At 46.5% G+C, this 25971-nt stretch overlaps 1 protein-coding gene across 5 annotated transcripts in view; it reads right to left on the minus strand.

Moving 5' to 3' along the window:
• The window catches only part of ARHGEF9 (Cdc42 guanine nucleotide exchange factor 9), a 286032-nt gene that overhangs the window by 140133 nt on the left and 119928 nt on the right, over nt 1-25971 (minus strand). Inside the window, exon 1 of one of the 5 annotated variants that reach the window (XM_078148018.1) lies at nt 17304-17426. The exons of the other annotated variants lie outside the window; for them this stretch is intronic. Within the exon in view, the coding sequence (XP_078004144.1) occupies nt 17304-17333 (30 nt within the window). The 5' untranslated portion in view covers nt 17334-17426. Of the gene's footprint in view, nt 1-17303; nt 17427-25971 lie in introns of those variants that run through there. 5 annotated transcript variants of the gene reach the window in all.

Below are 25971 nucleotides of genomic sequence, written 5' to 3' on the forward strand. Positions count from 1 at the left end.
TGGACAGGTTTCAAGTGTGGGCCTGGTGAATCAAGGAGAAGCCTCACTAAGTGGGGAGAGGCTCAGATCCAAAAGGCGGCCACCAGGTAATGGAGGCAAGCTGCTGCTGGGTGGGGAATGACATGTCTTAGGTTGGAACCCTGCTTTGGCTCCTCACTGAGGCAAGCTGCTGCCTGTTTCCTCAAATGTAACATGAGGAAGGTCAATTAGATCCCCTCTAACTCTGAGTCTGTGAACCTATGTGTGGCCTTAGGCCAGTCCCTTCTCTTCCCTGTATCTCAGTTTCCCCATCTGTAAAATGAGGCCTCTGAGGTTTCTTGCAGCAGAAGATCCAGGATCCTCTGATTTCAATATTCTGGTCACGACTACAGGCCTGCTCAGGCCTGAGGATACTGCTAGTGTGGCTGCTGAAAGGATGTCCACGTGAATCTGATTAAGGACCCTTGAAAATCTTGAGTTGTCAGCTTCAAGGCCTCGATGTGCTGGACTGCTTGGAGATGAGTTCTGTCTCCTAGATTCAAAGTGGGAGGAGGACCCACTGAACTGATATGGTCTGTCTCTGGGCCTTGTGGGAAGGGGAAGAGAAATTGGTAGCTAGGCCCAACTCCAACACTTTGAACTAGGCCAAACTTCTCTTTATGAACTGCATAAATTCACTGGCCCCCATGCACCACCCTGGAATGAATGAATTTGTATCTCATGTCAAAAGATGGGGGGACTCTGGTGCTCAACATCGGCATAGAACAAAGACCACCCACCCCTAAACAACCATAACAACTAACATTTGTATGGCACTTGAAGTTTGGCCAAGCACTTTACCGATGTCATCTCATTTAAAAATGATTCTCACAACAGTCTGGTGAAGAAGTTATTATCATCTCCATTTTACACTTGGCGAAACTGAGGCTGAGAGACACTAAGTGATTTGTCGAGTCACACAGCTAAATAGGTGTCTGAAGCTGGATCAGAACTCAAGTCTTCCATAGCACTATCTGATATGTCTCCTAGGACAATAGACCGAGAGTCAAGAGATGGCTTGTACCACTTATGTTCTTGCTACCTTGGGAAAGACCCTTCTCCTTCCCGGGCCTCAGTTTCCTCCTCCTTAAAGTGAGAGATTACATCATCTATTCTCAAATGTTTTGGTATCGGGACACCTTTAACCTTTAAAAAAAAAATTTGAGGCCCCTCCAAAGAACTTTTGTTTAGGTGGGTTATATCTATCTATCTATCTACTGTATTAGAAGTTAAACATCTTGGAATTATTACGAAAATCATTTTGGCCTTGTGGACCCCCTGAGAGGGCCACACTTTGAAGACCACTGGCCTGGATGATCGCAAGGTCACTTTCAGTTTATCCATTACAGGATACTCTGATTCCTGGGCCTGTATCCTGTCCTCCCATAACTCACAAGATTGGCCTCTCCTATTGCGGGGGTTACAAAGGGATCACAGGCCTTCCACGTCTTTGGAGATGGTTTTGTGTGGGTTGCTGTGGTCAAAAAACCATGCCCTGGCTGCCAAACTTTGTCTCCAAACTTCACTACTGTCTGGCAGGGCCTGTCAGAGTTTGGGAACCTCCAGCCCATTTTGCAAGGATCCAGGTGGGTCACCTCTCTGACAAGGCACCATCAGGAGAGGAATCCAACCATGTCCCATGAATACAGCAAGGGCCTGTGACTTCATCCATGTGGAAAGGCCCCTCCACAACCAGGGAGGTTCAGAAGTTAATTTACTTGCTCAGGGTCACACAGCTAGAAAGCATCAGGTGTGGAAATGAACCCAAGTCTTCCTGACTACCCCCTATATCACACTACCTCTATATTCTCCCACGTCTTTTTTTTTATTATTTTTTTTTTGGAGGGGGCTGTGTGCTAAAGATATGATTTCACTGGTGTAGGGTACTCCAGGTGAAGAGATTTCCTCTACCACTGTAGACCAGGCACTCTTGAGGATAAGAACAATTTTTGCCTTTCTTTGTATCTCTAGCTTGGCATAGTGCCTGGCACACAGTAAGTGCTTCATAAGTAAGTGTTGACTGGCTGACTACAACCAATGGTCAGTCTTAGAAAGTAGCTTGGGCCCAAGAGAGGCTGACTTGTCCACGGTCACACTGTCAGCATGTGTCAGAGGCAGGTCTTCCTGACTCCAAGGCTGGCTCTCTCTCCACGATGGCATACTGCCTCTCTCCTGTGAGATCACCTGACAGAATCCCCACTTCCCATCATAGCCTATTCTCCATGCCCACCATCCCAGACGAAATCTTAAAATTCAGAATTTCAGCCTTGAAGCCAAGACCCCAGAACTAGGGATTTGAGTGGTCTCAGGAGAGACCCAAAACAAACAGAAAGACCACAGATCGTGAGTCAGAAGATCTGGGTTGGAATCCTGGCCCTGGACTACTGTTGTGACCCTGGGCAAGTCTCCTCCCCTCCCTGGGCCTCGGTTTCCCCCTCTGCCAAATGCAGTGGCCTCCAAGTTCCCTTCGTGGTCTAGATCTTGGAGCCCCTTTCCCTGGGCCTCAGTTTCCTTCACTGTAAACTGGAGTTACATTTGACAATCTCTAAGGCCTCTTCCAGCTCTAAATCTGTGGTCCCATATGTGACCTGGAGCCGGTCACTTCCCATCACTGTGCCTCAGTTTCCTTCTCTGTCAAATGACTGGGTTGGACTCAACAGTCTCTAAGGGTGCTTCTAGCTCTAGAGCTAGAAGTCTATCATCCTATTTCTTTCATCTCAGGAGAACTTTCAGGGAAAAGGCATCGTATGGCCTAGTTCTGCTTAGAGACAAGGGACCTTTGTGGTCCCTTCCTAGGCCACAATCCTGTGGCAAACAGTTCCCTCTCATTCATGGGAAAGGCCTGCCTGGCCAAGGCCCCATATAGTAAGCCCTCACACTAGTAATTTTGTCAGTCATCACCCCCCTCCCCCCCACCCCTCCAGCCAGCAACAATGGGACCTATTTCAGACTAAGCTCAGTTGGTGAATTCCCCCCCACCATTATCTAACAGCTTAGTCACTCATAGAATTAGTCATATTCAGACATGTAAAGTCTCCTGAGTCTCCCCTCTGAGTAATAGCTACTGTCACCAGGTGTATGGAGATGTCAGAGCCTCCCTGACAGCCAGGAGCTCCAGGGCTGACCTCAGACAAAGACCCAAGAGGCCTTGGTCTGGGTGGGGGAGGGTGTAGGGAGTGGGGTGCCGGTGCTCTGGGATGTGTAGGTGGATGAAGTGGCTGCTTCCGGGTATCTGAGGGGCTCTGGGAAGCCCCTCCCTTCCACCTCACCTCCTCCCCAAATATCCCCCCCGCCCCAGCAGCTAGCCAGTCACTCTGCTTGGATGTCCATTGTCCCCCTTGGCAGGAGACTGAAATAGCTGTCTCTTACAGATACTTTTCTTAAATGGCTCCTAGACTATCAGAGTGGAAATGGATGGGAAGGAGGGCACCAGGCCCAACTCATTCATTTTACCAATGAGGACACTGAGGCGCAGGCAGAGAGGTATTCTGACAGACTTAGGATCTAAGGAAAAAGAGGCTCCTAGACCATGGCCTGACCCCCTCCTCCTGTGGTATTAGAGGCCCTTCCCAATCCGACTTCAACCTACCTTTATCACTCTACCCTCCCCCCCCCCCACACACATACCCTAGGATACAGTCTGCTTGAAGGCAGGGACTGTTTCTTTTTATCTTTCTGTCCCCCCGGCCTAGCACAGTGCCTGACACCCATCTCTCCTCCTCCCTCTCTGATCACTCCTTCTCTGCCTCCTTTGCTGGCTCCCCTTCCAGATCAGGCCTTAGAACCACAGGTGCCCCCGGAGCTCTGTCCTAGGTCCTCTTCTCTCCTCCCTCTAGACCACTTCACTTGGTGATCTCATCAGTTACCATGGATTTCATGACTATCTCTATGCTGATGACTCTCAAATGTTCCCATACAGTGTGTTCCATGAACTCTGGGCCCAGCCTCAGCAAATTGCTCTTGAATAGAATTGAATTCTTAATGGCCCTTATTAATGAAAATCCACTTTGCCACAAAGGCTAAGGAGACAGAGAGAGAACAGGCAAGGCTTTTGTGGGGGAAAACTGGCTGTCTTTAAAAGCTTTCTCTTTTTGTGACAGCTTTGGCAGCCTGTGGCCTTGAAGACAAACTTTTTTCCTAACCAGCATTTGAATTCCTGGTTTGGAGGTTGGGCCATTTAGGAATTCCAGCCTGGGCCATGCATGTGAATAGGCTTCATTTTCTCCTGAGACACTGTAGGCCTCCCAGCCCCTTCTTAGTCCTTACTCCAGTGCTAAGCTCCACTGGAGGCCAGGGGCCCTCTCTGCCATTTATGCTAATGAGAAGTGGGGACAACCAGCAGCTAGAGAAATATTTGTAGACTAACTACCTGATCACTTACTACCTCTCTTCAAAAACTTTACCCTTCCCTGCCCCCTCTTGTCTTCCTACCTTCTCTCATGGGTGCTTTTGTCCCCACGATTGCCCCAAGATCTGGAATGGACTCCTCTCTTCTAGTTCCCATCTGTAAAAGTCCCTTACTTCCTTCAAAGGGCAAGGGAGCTGGCATGGTGCCTCCTCTTCAGGGAAGCACCTACCTCTGACTGTGAGGACCACATGAGGTAAAGTGCTTAGCACAGTGCCTGGCACACAGCTGGTGCTTAATAAATGCTTCTTTCCCTCCCTCTGGTCTTTCCTTCCTCCCTCTCTTCCTTCCTTCCTCCCTCCCTCCTTCTCTACCCTCACCCCATCAGCTGGCTGAGGCAGGAAGGTCAGGCCTAGAATGCCATCCAGGGTAAGGAGAGAGGTCCACAGGGCCTGCAGCTCATTCATGCTAAGGGATGGGTCACTGAGACCTAGCAGGGCCTTTCCCCTGAGTTTCTTGGGAGTAGGGAAGGGATTAATTGGATTAATTGGTTTTGGAGTTTCCCCTGGTCAGAGGACTGCTGGTATAAGTCTTTAAAAATGTGGGCAAACAATAGTTTTCAGTTTAATCTGCAAGATTAACATTTTCTCTATCACTATCATAAGTCAAGACAATCAACAAAGCAATCATCCTGCTTGAGGTGTAGAGATGCCTGAACATTTTACAATGAGCTCTGTAAGCCAAACAAACTGGCTCCAGCCTGCCCTGCTTCTGAGTCTTTCTAGCTCTAAAATAATATTCCTGTGAATCTTAGAACAGAGGATGTCAGAGCTGGAAAGGCCCTGAGTAATCAAAAAAGATTGACTTAGGGGGCAGCTAGGTGGCGCTGCAGTGGATAGAGCACTGGCCCTGAAGTCTGGAGGACCTGAGTTCAAATCCAGCCTCAGACCAAACACTTGACACTTACTAGCTGTGTGACCCTGGGCAAGTCACTTAACCCCAACTGCCTAAACCAAAAAAAAAAAGATTGACTTAGAGCTGGGACCTCAGACACCATGATGTATCAACTCTCTCAAGTGAGCAAACTAGGCCCAAGATGGCCACACAGTTGGCAGGATGGAGATCAAACTTGGGTCCTGTGACTTAAATCAGCTGTCCCTCCTTATTATTAAGGAATTATTATTATTATTATTATTACTATTATTATTGCACTTCTGAGGGAAGCCTCTTCAGATGGACAATTCCAAGACCGTAGCCACTGCCACTGAGAGCTACAACTATTCAGCTCCTAAAAGCTTCCTGTCTCCTTGGCTTCTTGGCAGTCAGCCCCTCTGGCGGCCTAGGGCAGAGAGCCACATACTGCCAGTTGTGAGATGTAACATGTACCTCTCTGCAAAGAGCTTCTCAAGTTACCTTACTTTGAATTCACCAGAGACATACATTTATTTAATTTTTTTGTTCTAGTAAAAATCTATATGATTTAAATTCATTTTCAGGTTGATTAAACTCATGAGAGAGCCAGTGCAAGGATGATCCCCATTTCTGCAGACAAAGCAACTGAGGCTCAGAGGAGCAAGCCCATAAATGTTAGACTGAAACCCAAGCCTTCTGATGTCAAGATCACTTCTTCATAAGTGATTCAAATATTCAATAAATTAACTTTTGAGACATCTCGCATGTCTATATATAAGTCAGGCAACCTAGAAATGTGCCCATACAACCAAGGCCTAAAAAAAAAAAAGGGAGGGATAGCAACTGGATCTGTGGTTTCATTCTTATAGGGAACTCCCAAATTAAAAACAAAAAAACAAAAACAAACAAACAAAAAACCCTCTTCTTTGAGGGTCTCCTGGGGCTGGTTAAGTGACTTATCCAAAGTCACCAATCCAGCATGCATCAAGGGTTAAGAAGCCAGGTCTTCCTGGTCCAGAAGCTAGCTCACATGCTCTTCCTCAAAAGAAATCAGACAGGGCCCAAAAGAAATAAGGCCGTAGATCTGATAGGCCAATTCAGAAATTGTTCAGGAATGTGAAAGCACGAAGGGACCTTGGAAGACATCCGTAGCAATATTTAATAAATGCCTAGTTATTGGGTGCTCAACTGTGGTGGGGGCTGGGAGAGATTCAGATTTTCCATAAGACGTGGTTCCTGCCCTCATGAAGCTTACAGTCTAGTAGAGGAAGAAGATACAAAGAAAGATAATTGTAGAACACAATGTTGCATGACAAATACATTCCAGAGGTATGTTGTTTCCTCACCCCATTTGGGGTTTTCTTGGCAGAGGTACTGGGATGGTTTGCAATTTCTTTTTCCAGTTCATTTTACAGATGAGGAAACTGAGGCAAACAGGGTGAAGTGACTTGCCCAGAGTCACACAGCTAAGAAGTGTCTGAGGAGGAAGACCATTACAAACAAGAGGGATCAAAGACAACTTCCCAGAGGAAGTGGCATTTGAATGTGGCTTTAAAAATTGGGAAAGGGAGGCGGGCAGCTAGGTGGCGCAGTGGATAGAGCACCAGCCCTGGATTCAGGAGGACCTGAGTTCAAATTTGGCCTCAGACACATAACACTTACTAGCTGTGTGACCCTGGGCAAATCACTTAACCCCATTGCCTAGCCAAAAAAAAACCCCAAAAATTTGGAAAAGAGAAGGGGAAGCACCAGGGAGGCACCACAGATGTTGGGAAGTTGGGGAGGGAACAGAGTGGAATCCAATTCAGCTAAAGGGTAGGAGGTGGTCCTACAAACTAGTCTTTGTTAAGGCTGGAAATGTACGTGAGGCAACATTGTAAGGGGCCTTGAATGCCAGGCAAGGGAGTTTGAACTTTAAGTAGGAAGCCATTGAAGATTTTTGTGCACAAAGAAAACAAAGCAGGTACAAGCATGTGGCAAACTGTCTAGCTCCCCCAGAGGAGAGAGGCAGTGAAGTCTGGTGGATAAAACTCTAGCTCTGGAACCAGAGGGCCTGGGTTCAAACCCTGTCTCTGATGCTGGATGACCTTGGACAAGTCACATCATCTCCCTGAGCCTCAGTCTCCCCCTCTGTAAAATGGAGAGAGGGGTCGTACTAGATATCCTCTGGGGCCCCTTCTAGCTCTACTAGCTCTATGATCCTATTCCCTCCTGTTACTAACAACAGAGTACCTATGAATGGTGGGCAATGTTTACAAGACCAGAAATGATCTGAGGAGCTCATCTGAGTGAGCCTAGTGGTAACAGACTCTGTTTATCCTATCACACCTCTGTGCGGAGATCTTCTTAGGCTGGTCACTGAGAAGGAAAAGGAGGCTCTGTGAGGGCATGAAGAAAATGATGTTTGGAGTCAGGAGACCCAGGTTCAAATTCTGATTCTGCCACTTGGGCAAATTACTTACCTTCTTTGCCTGTAAAATGAGGAAGATCTGAGGTTCCTTCTAGCACTAAAATCCTATGATCATACAACCTTTCAAAGCTTCAGTTTCCTCCTTCGTAGAATGGGGAAAATATTAGCTGCACTACCTGCCTCAATGGACTGTTGAAAGGCAAGTCAGTCAGTCAGTCAGTCAATAAACATTTCTCAAGCCCATACTATGTGCCAGGTGCTGTGCTAAGTATTCTGTAAGTGTTGAAGTGCCAGGGGAGCTGATGATGAGACCGATAACCCTCTTCATCTTTAAAGAATTGGTGAAATAAAAGTCTTATTTATCCCAACTTGTTTAGCTATTGTCTCTCCCCAAGGCAGGAGAATGATGAATATGACCTTTCAGGGTCCCTTCCAGTTCTTAGTGGTCTATGTTTGGACGCCTGTTCTCATTCCCCACTTCCTTATTGTCTTGGCCATTCTGGGCAGAACAGTCTGCTTCTGAAAAAGAGAAGACCTTCCATTGATTAGGGAATGGCTTAACCAATGGCGGTACACAAGCAGGATGGCGTATGACTGCACAGTAAGAAAAAAGGAATAGGAAGGATGCAGAGAAGGATGAGAAGACCTCTATGAACTGATACAGAGTGAAGTCAGCAGAAATAGCCAAACATTCCGACACAATGACTCCAGCCATGTCAATGGAAGAAACAATGAATTGAAATTGACTACTGTATAACTATCTTGACCAAGCCCAGCACCCACTGGGAAGAGCTGAAAAAATACACATCCCTCCCCGCTCTGTAGAGGTGGAGAATTATGGGTGTGAAACATGGCAGCTACTATGAGATTTAATGTATGTGTTGGCCGGTTTAGCTGAACCGCTTTATGTGGATCTGGAGTCAGAAGAACTTGGTTCAAATCCTCCCTTGGAAGCTTACTACCTGTGTGACCTACAGCTAATCACCTTACCTCCCTGGGCCTCAGTTTCCCCATTTCTAAAATGAGAGGGGTGAATGAGACGGCTTCTGAAGGTCTTTCCAGCCCTATCACTATGATCCTATGTATAACTTTGGGCAAGTCACATATGTTCTCTGGGCCTCACTTTCCTCCTCCGTAAAATGAGGCAACTGAGCTGCATGGCCTCAGAGGCCCATCCCTTCCAGCTCTACGGCTATGATCCTATATGTGACCATGAGCAAGTCACTCAGTCAGTCGGTCAACAAGCATCTGTGAAGAATTTACTCTGTTTCAATGCCAAATTAAGAACTAGGACTGTAAAGAAGCAGAGAAAAGAAGTCAGTCCTGGCCTTGAAGGAGCTTACATTCTAATGGGGAAAGAGAACACATAAAAGGAAGGTGAAAAGAAGTGGGGAGGGCACCCTGATTAAATGGAAGTTCTGTGAAGAATGGGACAGCCTTAGGGGCAAAGGGTACTTCCAAAAAGTCAGTTTACCTCCCTGGGCCTTAGTCTCTCCCTCTGTCCTCTTCTGGAAGCTCTACCTCAACTCTTAATGCAGCCCAAGGTCAAAGTTAGCTTTTTTGGCATGCCCATCCCACTGCTGGCTCCCACTGAGCTTGCAGTCCACTGAAACCTCCAGATTCTTTTTAGAATACCTGCTGCCTCTCCATGCCTGCCTCCCCCAGCTGTGGGGAATTGATCTTTTGTACCCAAGTGCAAGACTTTACATTTAGCCCTAGTGAATTTCATTTTTACCAGATTCAGCCCATTGCTTCCCCAGCCTGTCAAGATCCTCATGGATCCTCTGCGGCCTCAACGCTACATGTGGCCTTCTAGGTCTTTGAGTTTTACAGAACAAATCCTTTCATTAAGGAGATTCGTTCTGTGAAGTTCGGATTCAGTCAAAGGGCAGCACTTGAGAACCTAGAGGGCCACAAGCGGCCTTCAAAGCCACACGTTCCCTACCCCTGATTCTACTGTGTTAGCTCTCTCTCTCAGCTGTGTATCATATGTAAATGTGATGAGCCTGACATCCACTTTTATTGCAGCCATGGATAAAACTGTTAAACAGTGCAGAGTCAAGCACAGATTCCTGGGGCACTCCACTGCAGACCTGCTACCACCTTGAGATGGCACCATTGACATCTACTCTTTTAGTCCCAGGCATTTGGGAATCCACCTGATTGCATTGCTTTGTAACCCTATCACTTCACAATGATATATTAAAAATATATGTATCAGTCAAACCTTAAAAAACAAACAAACAGGGGCAGCTAGGTGGCGCAGTGAATAGAGCTCCAGCCTAGGAGTCAGGAGGACCTGAGTTCAAATCCGGTCTCAGACACACAACACATGACACTTACTAGCTGTGTGACCCTGGGCAAGTCACTTAACCTCAACTGCCTAACAAAAAGCAACAAAACAAAACAAACCAGGATGAAGGTAATTCTATACTTGCTTGATGTGCCCATGCTGGAAGGCCACGCCATGGCCCATCCCACAAGTACCACAGCCTCTTCCAGATGAATCCCCAGTGTTAGGGAGCTACTACTTGTAGGTGCCATGTTCCTGACCAGATATATTCACTAGATGTCACTGGCCAAGGTCCCTCTAGGACTTGTATAGCAAATACAGATCACCTCAACACCAGGAAGTTTCCAAAGAATGACCAGTATTGAAAGAGGGGAATGGGCTGCTTTGGGAGGTGGGAAGTTCCCATCACTAGTGGCCTTCAAGTAGAGACTGGGCTTATTTTAGATAGAATTTGTGTTTGGCCTGGATACCCTCTGAGGTCCCTTCTATCTCTGAGCTTCTGTGATTCTAAGACCCTTGATTAATTCAATTCAATTCAATCAACAGCTATTAAATGCCTGCTATGTGCCGGACACTGTGCTAAGTTCTGGGGATACAAAAAGAAGCAAAAGATAGTCCCTTTCCACTGGGAGCTTACAATCTAATTGGGGAGCAAATATATACAAAGCAAGCTCTATACAAGATCAATAAGAAATAATGACCAGAGGGAAGGCACTAGAATTCAGAGGGGTTGGGGAAGGCAGCCTGTAGGAGGTGGGGTTTTAGTTGGGACTTAAAGGAAGCCGGGGAGGTCAGTGGTCAGGGCCAAGGAGGGAGAGAGTTGCAACAGGCTACCGCAGTAATAGAGGTGTGGGGTGATGAGGGTCCACACCAGGGTGGGGGCATGGTCAGAGGATAGAGGGAAGCATATTTGAGAAATGGCTGCAAAGGTGAAATTGCCAGGCCTTGGTGACAGCTTGGATCTGGGGGGTGAGAGATAATGAACAGTCCAGGACAATGCCTAGGTTGTGAGCCTTAGGAACTGGGAGGATGGTGGTACCCTCTATAGTAATAGGGAAGGGGGAGAGGGAAGGATTTGGGGGAAACCATAATGAATTTTGGTTTGGACATATTGATGTCTATTGTACATCTAATTCAAGATATCTACTGGACATTCAGTTTGAGTTATCTGAAAGGCAGTTAGAGATGTGATTTCAGAGAGATTGGGGCAGGAAAGGTAGATTTCAGAATCATCAGCATAGAGACAGTCTAAATCCATCCATTAAATCCATGATGAAATCACCAAGTGAAGTAATCTAGAGGGAGAAGAGAAGAGGGCCCAGGACAGAACCCTAAGGACACCTACAGTTGAAGGTCGTGATATGGAGGAAGATCTGGCAAAGGAGACAGGGAAGAAGTAGGTGATCAGCAGTGTCAAAGGCTGTGGAGAGGTCAAGGAGAATGAAGATCAAGAAAAGGCCATTGGCCATTGGATTTGGCACCTGAGAGATCATTGGTAACTTTGGAGAGAGCACTTTTGGCAGAATGAGAAATCAAGTTGTAAAGGGAGAGAAAGAGAATGAGAACAGAGGAAGGTGGAGGTGCCTAGTGTAGACAACCCTTTGGAGGCATCTGCTACAAAGGGCAGAAGAGATACAGGATGATTAGTTGGCAGGGACCAATGGAGGGCTTTTTCAAGATGGGAGAGACGTGGGTATGTTTCTAGGTCGTAGGGAGGGGGCTGGCCAGTGGACAGGGAGAGATTGAAAATAATTGAGAAAGTGGAGATGACAGAGAAAGAGGGCAATGTATTGGAGGAGACAAGATAGAATGGGATTATTTGAACAAGTACTCACTGGATAATATCAACCAGCCATGGCCTATCATATCCAGTGTCCAATCTTTAGGATCAAAGACTCTTGAGCTGAAAGGAGTCTTACAGATAATCTAATCCAGGAGTGGGGAGCCTGCTACCTTGAGGGCATATGTGGCCCTCTAGGTCCAAAAGTGTGGCCTTTTGACTGAATCCAAACAGGGCCCCACCTGAGGACCTAGAGGGCCACACGTGGCCTCAAGGCTGCAGGTTCCCCAGCCCTGATCTAATCCAACTCCATTTTACAGAGTTGAAAAATGAGGCTCAGAGAGAAGTGGTTTGCCCTTGGGGTCACACAGGTGACAGACTGAAAAGGTAGGGAGAAGTATAAGCAAGGTAAGACAGCCAGAAAGCCAGCTCTCCTGGCTCCCAAGCCAGAGTGTTCTTCATGATGGGCCTAGACCCTGTCTCCAGACTTCCTGTATATAATATGCACAATCTCAGAAATCTTAAAAACCAAGCAAAACAAAACGCTTCTTGGCATCTTTTCCCAATGGCTTTAGGTTCTGCCCTCTGAGGTTCTGCCCTCTGGAGCCATGCAGGACAGGACTGATCTCCCTTCTTAGACTAGAAAGACCTTCGAGGACAACTGGCTTGCGCTCCCCTCGCACCCTTCTCTTCTCCAGCCTAAAAGAAGCCCAGTCCACCGGCTGCTCCTCTTCTGATGGCCTGACCCCCTCACTATCCTTGGCTGTCTTCCTCTGGACATGCTTCAGTCTGGCAGTGCCCTTTCTCCAATGTGGTGCCCAGAATGGAAGGCAGACAGAGCTCCAGATGGGGCCTAATGCAGTGCCTCCAAGGGGTCAGCTGCCCTACTGTGGCCAAATCTGAGATTCATGCATACACACAGGCTCACATGAAACTGGCAACGATTCCAAATTCTCTGTCAAAGGCATTCTTTGCCATTGGGTAATTCTGGCCCCCTGAGGTACAATGTCTTTGGAAAGGAAGAGAGGTTTCTGAGCAGCTGCTGCTGCTGTCAGAGCCTCTTATCCAAAGTCCACACCAAATGGGGCCCTGCCAAGAGACCATCTTCCTCCCCCCAGACCACCCTTCTATCTGGTTTTGGGCAATGGCCCGATGGGGCTGCAGAGGGGTGGCTGCATTTGGGGAGATAGTGATGACTGTCATTTCTTTTTTTTCTTTCTGTGCTTTTTGGTGAAGCAATCAGGGTTAAGTGACTTGCCCAAGGTCACACAGCTAGTAAGTGTCATGTGTCTGAGACTGGATTTGAACTTAGGTCCTCCTGACTTTAAGGCCAGAGCTCTATCCACTGCACCACCTAGCCGCCCCTGTCATTTCTTAAATACCTCAGGGATGCTGAAGCTCTTTTCTCACAATGCTTCTGGGTAATAGGTATGCTGAGAATGAATCCCCCCATTTTTCCAGGCATGTAAAGTGAGTTTTAGAGGCTCAATGTCAGTGTGAAAATAAAGAGCCTGGATGTCCTGACTCCATCCAAGCTTAAGGCTCTTGTGACAACATTAGCATGCCCGTTGGTGAGGTCAGAGGCAGCACAGCCCAATAAACAGAGCCTTGCACTCCAAATCAAAACCCACCTGTGACACTTATTAGCTGTGACCTTGGGTAAATCACTTTCCCTCTCTGTGCCTCAATTTATTCATGTGAAAAAGAAGAGGCTAGACTCAATGGCCTGTGAGGACCTTTCCAGTTCTATCCCTAAGATGCTGCTGAGGTGAACACTATCCCAGGTTGCTTCAGCAATCACCAGAACAAGCCCTCCCAATCAATAGCTAAGAGGTAGGCAGAGAAGGGCATGATGGACCATCACATCTGGAGCTGGAAAGAACCCTTGAGATTATTTAGTCTAACACCTTCACAGCAGGGAAATGACTGACCCAAGGCTACACGCCTAGGAAGGGCCAGATCCAGTACTCATACGCAGGTCTCCTGCCAAAGTCTTTGGCTCTGTGAAATGTTTCAACATCAGAATCCAATATGGGTTTACAATGGATGGTTTGTATTACCGGCTGCATTGCTGCTATACCCGAAGGACTACTGGGCCTTTCCACTGTCTCCACAGCTGAAACCTCAGGAAGACTCTTCTTCCTGAGTTCAAATCCAGCCTCCGACACTTCCTAGCTGTGTGACCCTGGGCAAGTCACTTTGCCCTGTTTGCCTCATCTGTAAAATGAGCTAGAGAAGGGAAGGGTAAACCACTCCAGTATCTTTGCCAAGGAAATCCCAAATGGGGTCATGAAGAGTTGGACACAACTGAACAACAACAAAGCACATAATAGATGTTTTTTTCTCTCATTCATTTCTTCATCTATCCATTCCTTCCTTCCTTCATGACTCCCAATGCACAGTTCTTTCCCCAAATGGTCCATTACATCCCAGAGTCCTCCTCCCAACAAGGCCCCAACAGGCCCTCTTCGGCCTTGGTAGACACTTAATAAAATCCAAGGCGTTTGAATGGGACATGCCTCACTGCCTAACTGAAGTGGGATGCAGTGGTGCAGATCACAGCAGGTCAAGGACAGGGAGAAAGCAGGGTAGGCTGCAATGCAGTTGCCAACTCTCTTGGGAGTCAGGTTCTCTCTCGGGAATGAGAGGCTTCTGGGGAACTGAGGCCCTGGGCCCTGCTTAGACTCTTGAGGCCAAAAGCCTGCAATGCCCCTGCCCAGGTCACAGCTGTTCCAGATGCTTGCAAATCCCCAAGGCCCAGCACCCAGCTCATACTCTACACTGGGTGCTTGGGGAAGGTTGAATTAAACCAAGAAGAGGCAACATAGGGAAGGAGAGACTGTGATGTAGCCTTTGTATGATGATCTTAGGCGCGCATGGCCCAACAGTCATTCAGCAGCTAGGGCAGCTGAAAAGTACCTTGAAGGTCATCTAATTCAAGTCCCTCCTTTGACAGGTGAGCAAAGTGAGGCCCCACTCGCTTGCTCAAGGTCAAATTCTAGTCACCTTGGTCCCAGCGAGCTAGGGGCAAGGCTGTGGGCTAGGCCATGACCGTGAGCTTTCTGGAGGCTGCTCGGCCTGGCCAATGCACCAGCTGGCTCTTTGACACATGCATTCACCCAGCCAGTTACATGCCCACATGCCACCACATACCTATAAATCTGCACACAGACAATGACGTTCTCCTGTGTAATCATATATGCACATGTACCTGCACCCCCCCCACACACACATTTGTGCATGGCTATATAGGCAGCTGCCCACTCCCGCATGTTCACACATACAAACCACAAAAGATCACAGAATTTGGAGTTAGAAGGATCCTATGAGGTCAGCTAAGTCCACTTATTCTACAGAAGAGGCATATAAGGCCCAAAAAGATGAAGTGATTCACTCAAGAAGGGAGCTGAGATTTGAACCTGGCTCCTTTGATGCCCCCACCCAGGGCTCCTTCTACTATGCCACACCATCTAGGGGTCCTGGCACACATATGTGTGTCCTTTTAAAGCCATAACAATAGCCAAATTGCCTGAAAGTAATCTGGCATATGTGAAGAGAAACATATGCATGCATACTTAGCTACATGAGCACGCACATGAACACATGCAAATACGTACACTCAGTCATCCAATCAACACTTATTTGCCCTTGAGGGGCTTGCAGTCTACTGGGTGGAATACTATGTACACGAATAAGTTAACACACAGTATGTATTCATAACAGACACAGGGCTTGGACTGGATCTGTAATTTCCCTGGTACATGGAACTCCCTGGTTAAACAACTTCTTTGCTGCCTAGAGCACTGAAAAGTTAAGTGACTGGCCCAGGATCACACAGGCAGGACTTGAAGCCAGGCTTTCCTGGCTCTGAGGCCAGCTCTCTATTCACTACACTCATCATCATCATCATCATCATCTCTAGCATTTCTATAGTGTTTCAAGGTTTGCAAAACTTTTTATATAAAGTACGTTGTAGGGAACAGGGTCCTAGATTTGGAGTCAGGAGGAAGGCTTAGATCTAAATCCTATCCCAGATACACACTATAGGACCCTGGGCAAGTCATTTATTTTCTCAGTGCCTCAGTTTCCTCATCTGTAAAATGATTGGTGGGTGGTAGACTCAATGGCTTCTATGGTCCCTTCTAAGTCTGATTCTATCATAATGGAGGGGTATTAACAACTGGGGGGAATCATGAAAGACTTTGAGGGGTAACTAGAAGCAGAGGGGAGTTTTCTAGGCATGTGTGCAAAGACAAAGAGGTAGGAGATGAGATGTAGCATATGGAAAACAGCAAATGGGCTGGAATAAAGAGAATGTGAGGGGAAGTGATGGAGAATCAGCCAAGAAAATAGACTGGAGCCAGATTGCAAGGGCTTTAAATGCCGAGCTGAGGAATATGGGGAGGAATCGGAGGCAAGAGGCTCATTCTAGCCCAGGAGAGAGTTGACCAAGGGCCTAGGGTGGTGGCTACATGAGAGGAGAGTCGGGGATGGACAATGGGAAAGTCCAATCTGCTACAATGCCCTGGATCCGCGCACCCAAACATCCACATTCCCACATTGCACATGGGCATCTAAGCACACGTATATGCAAATACACATGCACACATTCACAGACAACCCATCCCCCTCAAAAAAAGTTGAATGAAAACGCCCCCTCCCTAGCTCAGTTGTTCCTGAATTTCCCAATTCCAGCGATTATACAGAGTGGCGGGGTTGGGGGTGGAGGAATTCCCATTCCAAGCCTGGGTCTCCCCTCCACCTAAAGACACCAAGCCCAGGCTCAGGGCCTGAAGCTCCCTAGCCTGGCTGTTCCTGACCCGGTAGAGTTTCTTTGTTCTAAGTCTAGTTCTCCTATAGCCAGGCTGGGACTAATAATTCTGCCTCCTCCCCCCAAATCCCAAGCACTTGGACACCCCCTTGCCCTACCACATAACACCAGAGGCTGCCCCCAGCCTACCCTCCTTTTTTCTTTCAACTAATCAGCTGCAAGGATTGAGAGCTGAAAGGACCTTGGTGATCAGCCAGACCAACCCCCGCATTTGATTACAATAACAATAAATCCCCTTCCTTTGGCACTTCAAGGCTTTCCTCACAACAGCCAGGGAGTTTGGGGAGGGCAAGGATTATTACTCTCATTTGGCAGAGGAGGAGGCTGAGGCCCAGAGGAGAAGTGACTTGCCCAAGGTCACACAGCTAGAAGTAGCAGCGTTGGGATGGGGGGCCAAGCCCCCCTGCCTCCCACTCTGGGGCACTCGGCAAGGCAGCTCTGAATGAAAGCCTCTGCCTTCCTCTGTGCACTTGTCGGGGTGGGGGTGACTCAGTGCCCTCCCCCCCCGGGCCCTGCCCTCCTCCCGCATGACCTCCCCTGCCCTGGCTCGCCCACTGGCTTTAGCCGGCCCCGGGCAGAGAGCTCCCCGGGGCCTCGAGGAGCTGAAAATGGCCCCAGTGCCCGCTGGCTGGCGGCCTTGGAGGAGGCGGATGCAGGGATGGCGGGATGGAGGGAGCGGAAGAGGAGGAGGAAACCTGAACTCCCTGCACTCACCATTCCGGGGCCACCCCGCAACCACTGCATGGTCCCTTCCCCTTTCTTCTTTTGTGGTCGCTGCAGCTGCTGCTCCCGCTGCCGTCGCTGCCGCCGCTGCCGCTGCTGCCGAGCCCCGAGTCCCAACTGGCAGAGATCGAGCTGCCGGCGGAAGCGGGAGGCACGAGATGGGCGAGCAGGCGGGCGGGGGCACCCCCCCCATCCCATCCTGGCCTTCCGTCCGGGACAGCTCTCCCCCACCCCCACCAGGACAGACTGGTAGAGCTGGAAGGGGCCCTTGGAAATCAGCTTATGGGATGGGGAAACTGAGGCCCAGAGGGGCCAAGGGACCTGCCCAAGGTCACACACCTAGGAAGCTTCAGATACTGGATTGCAGCCAGATTCCAAATCAGTGGAACCTGGGGGGAAGGGAGTAATGGAGAAAAAGGGATCCCATAAAAAGGGGGCACACTGGGGGAACCTTTTCCCCTGGAACTGTTTGACCTTAAACAAGTCACTTAATAGATTTATTAAAGCCCACCATTCCCCAAGCACTGTGCTTGTATTCCTGGGGGGTGCAGAGACAAAAAACCAACACTCTCTGCCCTCCAAGAGCTTACATTCCATCAGGTTATATAGTAACTCATTTCTGTAGCATGTCAAAGTTTGCAAAGCACTGTCCTCACAACAATCATATGAGGTTGGCATTATAAACCTGACTTGTCCATGACAGCAAACCACAGTAGGTGCTATGATTATTCCCACTGTGCAGATAAGGAACCTGAGGCAGAGTTGTTAAGTGACTTGCCCAGGGTCATACAGCTAGTAAGTGTCTGAAGCAGGATTTGAAATCAGGTCTACCTAACACTAATCCAGATACTCTCCAAGCCACTGTGCAACTAGCTGTCCATCCATTACACAAAAGTTGAAGGCATTATAGAATTATCACTTAGTACCTGAGAGCTGTATTTAGAGTCAGTTTAGGGCCTGGAATCAAGGTCTGGGTTCCAATCCTGCTTCTGTTGCTACCTGTGTGACCTTGCAGCAAATCACTTTACCTGTCTGAATCTCAGTTTTCTCATCTGTAAAATAAGGTTAGGCCAGATGGCCTCTAAAGTGCCTTCCAACTCTAAAATCTGCCATCCTATGTGAGGAAGGAAAAGGTAGTGGAGCTGGGGGAGTCCTTGATTAATTGAATAAGTTCCCCCATCATTTTTCCTTTGTTCAGGGGCATCAAAGGAGCACCTCTGTAGGAATGGGAGTGAGAAAACACCTAAGGGCACCATACTGTCTGGGGTCTCAGATTTGGACTGGCCAGCTGAAAATCAGCCATTCCTACCAATGGCCTATAAAAGTGAGTTTCTTTCTCTATCTCCCTTTCACTTTCCTCCCATCTCCGTCCTAGACAGATTTCACGGGAATATCAAAATGATGACTGGATACCACCCCCACATTCAATTACCTTCCAGGGGTAGTTGATGCCCTATGTGAGTTTTTCATGCATTTTCAGTATCTGTTTATGAGCTCCTGTGAGGTTTTTTTTTTTTTCATCTTCAGCATTTCTGTGAGGCAAAATAGAAGCTGTCCTATACTTACCATGCATCTGTTATCTTGAGTACTTCTACAAGAGCTAGGGACTCCCTTTACCCACATTTGGAGAAGCCTAGACATGAGCTATAGGCTCCAGGAGCAGCTCCAGGTAAGGACAAAGAGCTAAAGGGAAAATTATCATCTTGAAGTCAGCCCCCAGATAGAACTCTGTGTACCTTGGAAGGAGGTATCCTGGGTGATATATTTTAAAAGTATGTATAGAGGAAAATATTTGCCTGGGGTTCTGGAGCCTCTGCCACTGTAACTTCTCTGTACATCTTGTATTTCCTCCTCTTTAAAACTGGGCTTGGGGACGGATGGAGGCAGGGCAAGGAGGTAGACAAGATCAGTCAACCATAAGCTCCCTGAGGGGAGGAATTGTTTGCTTTGTGACTTTGTATCATTTCTGCTGTTTAGGTGTTCCCACTCATGGGGCAGCTAGGTGGCTCAGTGGGTAGAGCATCGGCCCTGAAGTCAGGAGGAGCTGAGTTCAAATCTGGCCTCAGACCAAACACTTGACACTTATAGCTGTGTGACACGGCAAGTCACTTAACCCCAATTGCCTACAAAAAAAAAAAAAAAAGGAAACCTAGGTGTTCCCACTCATGCTAAATTGGCACAGTCCCTTCCCAAGTTGCTGGAGGTTTGGGGCTAACATTCCATAACAATGAAAGTCTTCTTCTTAGAGGCTACACAAGCCCCTTTCCACTCAAGTATTTTGCAAACTACATTAAATTACTTCAAGGATGAGTAATTTCCTAGGCACTGGGACTCTCTCTGCCAGCGCAATTCCTGATCTCTCTGTAATTTGGCTTTTGAAAGGTAGGATGATGTAAAACCCATCACTCCCCAGCCAGCCTGGTGACAAGCATCTCCAAACTCAGCTAGGTTAGTCATCACTGGATACCAGGCATACATCCAGGCCTTTACTGGCCCATACCCAAAGTCTTTCCAACTTGGTAGGACCTGTCTGAACTTAGGCTCCACTATCATAGGCTCAGACAACCCTGGGTCACTTTCATGGCATGGAGAGGTTTGGGAAAGAAGAAAGGAGAACCAAAAAACTTGGTAATGTGGACATCAGCTTGGCAAAGATCACAAAATGGAAAATGACAATTGTTGGAGGGGATGTGGAAGGACAGGCATACTCATGCACAGTTTATGGACGAACTTGGAACTATGCCCAAAAAAGTCATTAAACAGTATTATGCCCTTTGACCCAGTGATGCCACTACCAGGCCAATACTCCAAAAAGATCAAATAAAAGAGGGAAAGGTCCTATATGTACAAAAATATTTACAGCAACATATTTAGTAGTAGCAAAGAACTGAAAGCAAAGTGGGTGCCCAGCAAATGGGGAATGGCTGTAATACAGTATTATTATGTCCTAAGAAATGACAAAAGATAAAGACTGATACTATAAGCAAATTAAGAGAGCAAGGAATAGTTTACCTGTCAGATCTATGGAGAATGTAAGAATTTATGACCAAACGACATAGAGAACATTATGAAATATAAAATGGATAATTTTTATTACATTAAATTGAAAAGTTTTTGCACAAACAAAGCCAATGCAACCAAGATTAGAAGGGAAGCAGAAAGCTGGGAAACAATTTTTACAGCCAGTGTCTCTGATAAAGGCTTCATTTCTCAAATACTTAGAGAACTGAGTCAAATTTTTAAGAATACGAGTCATCCCCCAATTGATAAATAGTCAAAGGATATGAACAGGCATTTTCAGATGAAGAAAGAAAAGCTATCTATAGTTATATGAAAAAATGCTCTAAATCACTATTGATTAGAGAAATGCAAATTAAAATAACTCTGAGCTACCACCTCATACTTATCAGATTGGCTAACATGACAAAACAGGAAAATGATAAATGTTGAAAAGATGTGGGAAAATTGGAACACTAATGCGTTGTAGGTAGAGTTGTAAACTGATCCAACCATTCTGGAGGGCAATTTGGAACTATGCCCAAAGGGCTATAAAACTGTGCATATCCCTTGATCCAGCAATACCACTACTAAGTCTGTATACCAAAGAGATCATAAAAAAGTGAAAAGAACCCACATGTGCAAAAATAGTTCTAGCAGCTCTTTTTGTGGTGGCCAAGAATTGGAAATTCAAGTGATGCCCATCAATTGGGGAATGGCTGAACAGGTTGTGGTATATGAATGTGATGGAATACTATTGTTCCATAAGCAGGTGGACTTCAGAAAAACCTGGAAAGACTTACATGAAATGATGCTGAGTGAAAGAACCAGGAGAACATTATACACAGTAATAGCAACATTATGTGGTGACAGACTTTGATAGACTTAGCTCTTCTGAGCAATGTAATGATCTAAGACAATTCCAAAAGACTCATGATGGAAAAATGCTATCCACATCCAGAGAAAGAACCATGGAGTCTGAATGCAGATCGAAGCATACTATTTTCTCTTTTCTTTTTTCTTTCTTGTGGTTTTTCCCTTTTGCTCTGATTCTTCTTTCACAGCATGACTAATGTGGAAATATGTTTAATACGGTTGTACATGTACAGCCTATATCAGATTGCATTCTGTCTTGGGGAAGGAAAAAAATTTAGAACTCAAAATCTTATAAAAGTGAACGTTGAAAATTAAAAATAAATAAATAAGTTTTTTTTTTAAATGACAAAAGGAATAGATTGAGAGAAATCTGGGAAAATCTGTGTCAGCCGATGCAAAATGAAGTGAGGAGAACTAGGAGAAAAATTTCTATAGTGGTATCAAGCAAAACAACTGTGAGAGACTATAGAACTCCCATGATGAATGCCAAAGCATGCTTCCTAACTCTTAGCAGAGACATGATGGACCAGAGGGGCAAAATGAGCCATTCTGTGACATGGGCAAAGGAAAATGACTTTGCCACTAGAAATGACAGAACAAAAATGACTAATGGATAGGTGATTCCCAAGGTAAGTAAGGAGACAGTAAGAGAGCCCTTACTGAACAAGTTGCCCTAGATGAATTCAAGTCACCTGGTCCTTGGGGCTTGAACTGGCAGATGTGATGGCTGAACTACTGTCACTGCTGTTTGAAAGATCATGGAAAACAAAAAAGGATTCTAGAGGATTGGAGAAGAACAAATGTTATCCTAATTAAAAAAAAAAACACAAGAACAACAACAACAAAAAAGAGGGGACAGCTAGGCGGCAGCTAGGTGTCACAGTGGATAGAGCACCGGCCTGGAGTCAGGAGGACCTGAGTTCAAATCTGGCCTCAGACACTTGACACTAGCCATGTGACCCTGGGCAAGTCACTTAACCGCATTGCCTAGCAAAAAAGAAAGAGAATAGAACCCACAAACTAGAGGCCAGTGAGCTTGATTTTGACTCCTGGTACAATTCTCAAAAAGATGAGTAAAGAGATTTCTAAATATTCAGAAAAGGAAACACTGATTACAAAAAAACCAGGTTGGCTTCATAAGAATGATCATGCCAGGCATTTCCTTTTTGGACAGAATGCCAGAGAGGTCGTTTACCTAGATTTTAGCAGAGCTTTGGATAAAGTACTCATATGATTGTTGTTGAAAAGATGCAATGAAATGGATTCTAAAACAACTGGCTGGTCAAACTCAAAGAGCAGATGTCAATGGTTCCATCTCAAGGTGGTAGCAGGTCTGCAGTGAAGTGCCCCAGGGATCTGTGCTTGACTGTGTACTATTTAACAGTTTTATCCATGACTGGGATAAAACTGCAGATGGCAAGCTCATCACATTTGCATACGACACACACACAAGATGTCAGAGGGAAGATCCGTGAGGATCTTGACAGGCTGGGGAAGCAATGGGGCTGAATTTGATAAAAATAAAATTCACTAGGGCTAAATGTAGTCTTGCACTTGGGTACAAAAAATCAACTCCCCAAATATAAGTTGGGGGAGGCAGGCATGGAGAGGCAGCAGGTATTCTGAAAAGAATCTGAGGGTTTCAATGGACTGCAAGCTCAGTGGGAGCCAGTAGTAGGATGGGGATGCCAAAAAAACTAACTTGACCTTGGGCTGCAATAAGAGGGGCATAGCTTCTAGGGAGAGGGAACAATCCCACTCTCCTCTGCCCTTCTCAGGCCTCATCTGGAGCATGAGTGTTTGATTCTGGGCACCAGGCTTTAAGAAGGACTCTGATCAGTGAGCAGAGGAGGGCAACTGGGCTGGGGAAGGGCCTTGAGTTAGTGCCTTGTGAGGATCAGCTGAAGGGATTGGGCTTGTTTAGGCAAGAGAAGATTCAGGGGACATGAGATGTAATGGGTTGTCAGGTGGAGGAGGGGCTGAGCCTTGTACCACTTGGCCTGGAGAGCAGAACCAGAAGCAAGGTGGGGGACGTTGCAAGAAGACCAAATTGCAGCTTGAAAATTTCCTGACCACGAGAGTTGTCCTGGATTTCAATGGGCTACTTCAAGAGGTAGTGAGCTCTTCATCCTTGGAGTTCTTCAAGCAGAGGCTGGCTGATGTGACTGGTGCTTCTTTGAAGGGGGAAATGTGATAAATGATTATTTATTCTATTTTATTTTATTCTAATCAGTATTAATCAGTTTGATATGATTCCATAAGGATAGTGATTATAAATTCCATATATTAGGCCCCAGAGCTGTGAACTGCAGATTGTAAACTCACTTGCTTAATCATAGGAAGCTAACTAGAGCCCCTCCACCCTTGTTTTTCCTTGTTACGGTGACCAAATCCAGCATGGTGGAGGTGACTCAATGACATGGAAAGTCCCCCAGCTATTTTTGTTGCCCCTTTGTCCTTCATCATCCCTCTAATGCCCAACATGGGGAGATGATCATGAGCACTTGACCAGCAAGTGGCCCTGTTTGCCAGCCTGTGGCCTGCCTGTCTACCAGCCCATCAGCCCCTGTAGATGTTTTGACACCTGTTTATCAGTCCAGCCCATGGGTCTGATCATTGACTCCATAAGACCTCCTGAAATGTCAAGCTAGGTCTGTCAAGGTCTGTTCATTAGGCCTTCTATCAACCAATGGGAATCTGTATTTTGCATAGACACTCCTGGAGGGTCAAGGGCCACCAATGAGATTCTATATTTTTAGTTTGCTTCATTTGTATTGCCTGGGTATCAAGCACTATAAAACTAAGGCCCTGAAGGAAGGGGGCATCTCAGATAGTGAGGAAGATCTAAGGTCCACTTTATTAGAGGGGGCTATGGACCCTTTAATAAAGTGCCATTGGCTCAGAGCTCTGCCTCAAATTTTTTTATTGTAGGTTGGACAATTTTAGACCTCACACTGACTATTTGTTGTGTATGTTACAGTAAGGATTCCTTTTGCATGGGTTGGACTAGATGGCTGCTAGCTTGGATGGACACTGCACATGGCCCAAGATTGGATCCTGGGATAATGTGTAGGGTTCTTAATGACCCCCAGATTCTCCAGGGAGCCGAAATCTACTTCATAACATCCCTATTCCTCTAATGAAGCTATTGCATTGGGAGGCATGGAATAGCAGTCTTCTAAGAATTAAAGTGACCATTCAAAGAGCAATGGAATGACACAAGATGAGTACAAATGGGCTGCATTATATTCCCAAAGATGAATTAAGATGGAAGAGCAATGTCAAAATGTCACCAGAGAGGTGTAGGACTAGAAAAGGAGGCAGGCCACTCATGCAGTGAAAGAAAAAGATATACAACTCCAGCACCCATGCAATGTCAAAAGATCACAAGGAAGGCTCCATACACTTTGGGTGGATACCCCCAAAAGACATGGACAAGATTAGCATAGAAGGGGGCAGCTAGGTGGTGATGTAGTGGATGGAGTTCGGGGCCTGAAGTCTGGAAGACTCATCTTCCTAAGTTCAAATCCTGCCTCATACAGTTTTACTAGCTATGTGACCCTGGGCAAGCCACTTCACCCTGTTAGCCTCAGTTTCCCCATCTGTCAAATGAGCTAGAGAAGGAAATGGCAAACTAATGAGGTACCTCTGCCAAGAAAACCCCAAATAGGGTCATGGAGAGTCAGATTCAACTAAACAACAGGAAAAACAGTATAGCAGGACATGGCTGGACTGTAATTTGTACCACTGGAGGGGGTCCCCATATTGATGAGATCTCAGATCCATCAGAGTATGGTGAGTCAGAAAGATCAGTTACAGCTGGAAGTAAGGTGGAACTGAATCACAGAGATGGTAACTTCTGAGCTGGGCCTTTAGCAGATGCCAATCAAGGTAGCAAGTGCTAAGTGTAAGGACCAACAGGAGACAAGGCACTGAAGTTTAGGGTTAAAGTGGGGAAAATGTTTGGGGGACAGTGAGTGGGCTGGTCTGGCCAGTACATTAAAGGGAATATTGTAAGTTAAACCTGAAAAAGTCAGTTACAACCAAATTATAGGGGTCTAAAATATTAAGTCTAAAATTGGAATAAGGATCCATGAGAGAGAATTGATGTGAACTTCTCTGAGCATTAGAAAGCGTGGTACACCTCAGACACTTGACACTTACTGGCTGTGTGACCCTGGGCAAGTCCTTTAACCCCATTGCCTACCCCCCCCAAAAAAAAAGGAAAAAAGGAAAAAAAAAAGCAGGTACTATGTATAGGACAGATTGTAAATCTATCTGCAGCAACCATAGGCAGGGAAACCAGTTAGAAGCCCATTATGATGGTCCATGTCAGAAGAAATGAGAGTCTGAACTCTAGTGGTTACACTGTGAGTAAAGAGTATGGGTGGACAGAGATGGGGGACAGGGCCCAGGATTTAGCATGGGATAGACTCTAGCCAATGAAGGAGAGGGAAAAGTGGCCAATTATTCCAAGGCAGTTGGCCTGGATGACTGGGAGGATGGGGAAGCCATTGATGGGGAGACTTTGGGGGAAAGAGGAGATGACACAGCATGGGGTCCTGGGAAAACTGCTGCGGTTGAGAAAGATGGGGGTTTGAATTCTGGTACTTGTGTGACTTTGGGCAAAGTCCCTTCCCCTCTCTGGGTCTCAGTCCCCTCCTTTATTTATTTTTTCTTTTTTTTTTTATTAATTTATTTTGATTTATTAACAATCACTTCCATATGCTTTTGAGTTTAAAATTTTTCTTCCCCTTCCTCCCCTCCACCCTCCCCAAGACAGTGC

This window comes from Phascolarctos cinereus, unplaced genomic scaffold (genome assembly GCF_003287225.1).
Source record: "Phascolarctos cinereus isolate Bilbo 61053 unplaced genomic scaffold, phaCin_HiC Scaffold_8;HRSCAF=390, whole genome shotgun sequence".
Taxonomy (NCBI): Eukaryota; Metazoa; Chordata; class Mammalia; order Diprotodontia; family Phascolarctidae; genus Phascolarctos; species Phascolarctos cinereus.